The 1298-nt window shown below is 67.8% G+C and overlaps 1 protein-coding gene across 1 annotated transcript in view; it reads left to right on the top strand.

The window, feature by feature from the left end:
* The first annotated feature begins 521 nt into the window (after nucleotides 1-521).
* HACD1 (3-hydroxyacyl-CoA dehydratase 1) overlaps nucleotides 522-1298 on the top strand; it is a 28726-nt gene continuing 27949 nt past the window's right edge. Inside the window, 1 exon segment of the mRNA XM_017869196.1 lies at nucleotides 522-847. Coding sequence (XP_017724685.1) covers nucleotides 591-847 — 257 coding nt within the window. The 5' untranslated portion in view covers nucleotides 522-590.

The raw sequence follows: 1298 nt of genomic DNA, 5'->3' as shown, positions 1-1298 counted from the left end.
TCTTAAGAATGAATGAATGTTTGACCCAGAGCTGTGGCTCAGGCTTGTAATCACAGAACTTTGGGAGGCAGAGGTGCGAAGATCGCTAGAGCCCACGAAGTTGCAGTGAGCTATATTCGAGTCACTGCCCTCCAGCCTGGGAGACAGACTGAGACCGTGTCTCTAAAAAGAAAAGAATGAGCGGCGGGAAGATCCCGCACCCTGCCTGCGCTTTTAGAAACTGCCTTACAAAAGGCCAGGCGGGCAGAGCCACGCCAAGTTCAGGTGCATTCCCTGTGTCCCCACTAAATACTCGCAGGGCGCGCATCGCCAGGGCTCAAGGCGTCTGGGCGTCTCTCCATGAAGAGGCTCCCGCAGCTAGTGAGGCGGGTGCCCTTTCCTCGGGAGCGGAAACTACAGCGCCGCCTGGAAAGCGTGCCGGGGCTCGCGGGTCCTGGATCCCCATTGCTGGGGCCAGGCGTTCTGGCCCCCCAGCGGCGCGCACTCCCAAGGGGCGGGGCGGGGCGGGGGCGTGGCGGGCAGTGGCCGGGGGCGTCCGCTCCTCCCCCTCGCGGTCGGGCTGGCTCCGCCGAGCCCCCTGCGCGTGGCACATGGGGCGCCTGACTGAGTCGGCGGCAGCGGGCAGCGGCGCTCGGGCTGCGCGCTGGGCAGGGTCCCCTCCCACGCTCCTGCTGATCTCTCCCACGTCCCCCGGGTGCGCGGCCACCATGGCGTCCAGCGACGAGGACGGCACCAACGGCGGCGCCTCGGAGGCCGGCGAGGACCGGGAGGCCCCGGGCAAGCGGAGGCGCCTGGGGCTCTTGGCCACCGCCTGGCTCACCTTCTACAACATCGCCATGACCGCGGGGTACGCGCGCCGCGGGGCGCCCTCGGGCCCTCCCCGCGCCGCGGTCCGCGGAGGTTCCGGGCTCAGGGGGCGCGGGCCGGGGTATAAGGGGCGCGGGGGGTGCGAGCAGCGGCCGTGGGGGAAGGGAGCTGTCGCCGCGGCCACCGCTGGGGTTGAATGGAGCGGGCGGGGGGGCCGGGCCCTGCGCTCCGGGCATTGCCTAATACGGTGCACGGCGGGGCGCTGGCCGGAGGTTAAGTATAGACCCGAGCAGGAATGCGGGGCCGGCCGGCGGGGGAGGCGGCTGCGGCCCGGGCGCCGCTGCCTTCGCTGCTGTTGAAGGAGCGCCCTGCCCTGGCCACCCCATGGTCTCCAGAGCGCGGAGCCTCATGCTGCGATCACTGGGCAGAGTTTTCTCCCGTTAATTTCAACGCGACTTTTTTTTTTTTTTTTTTTTTTTTTTTTTTTTTTT

This window comes from Rhinopithecus bieti, unplaced genomic scaffold (genome assembly GCF_001698545.2).
Source record: "Rhinopithecus bieti isolate Rb0 unplaced genomic scaffold, ASM169854v2 scaffold_3043, whole genome shotgun sequence".
Taxonomy (NCBI): domain Eukaryota; kingdom Metazoa; phylum Chordata; class Mammalia; order Primates; family Cercopithecidae; genus Rhinopithecus; species Rhinopithecus bieti.
This window is presented reverse-complemented; position numbering and strand designations above follow the sequence as displayed.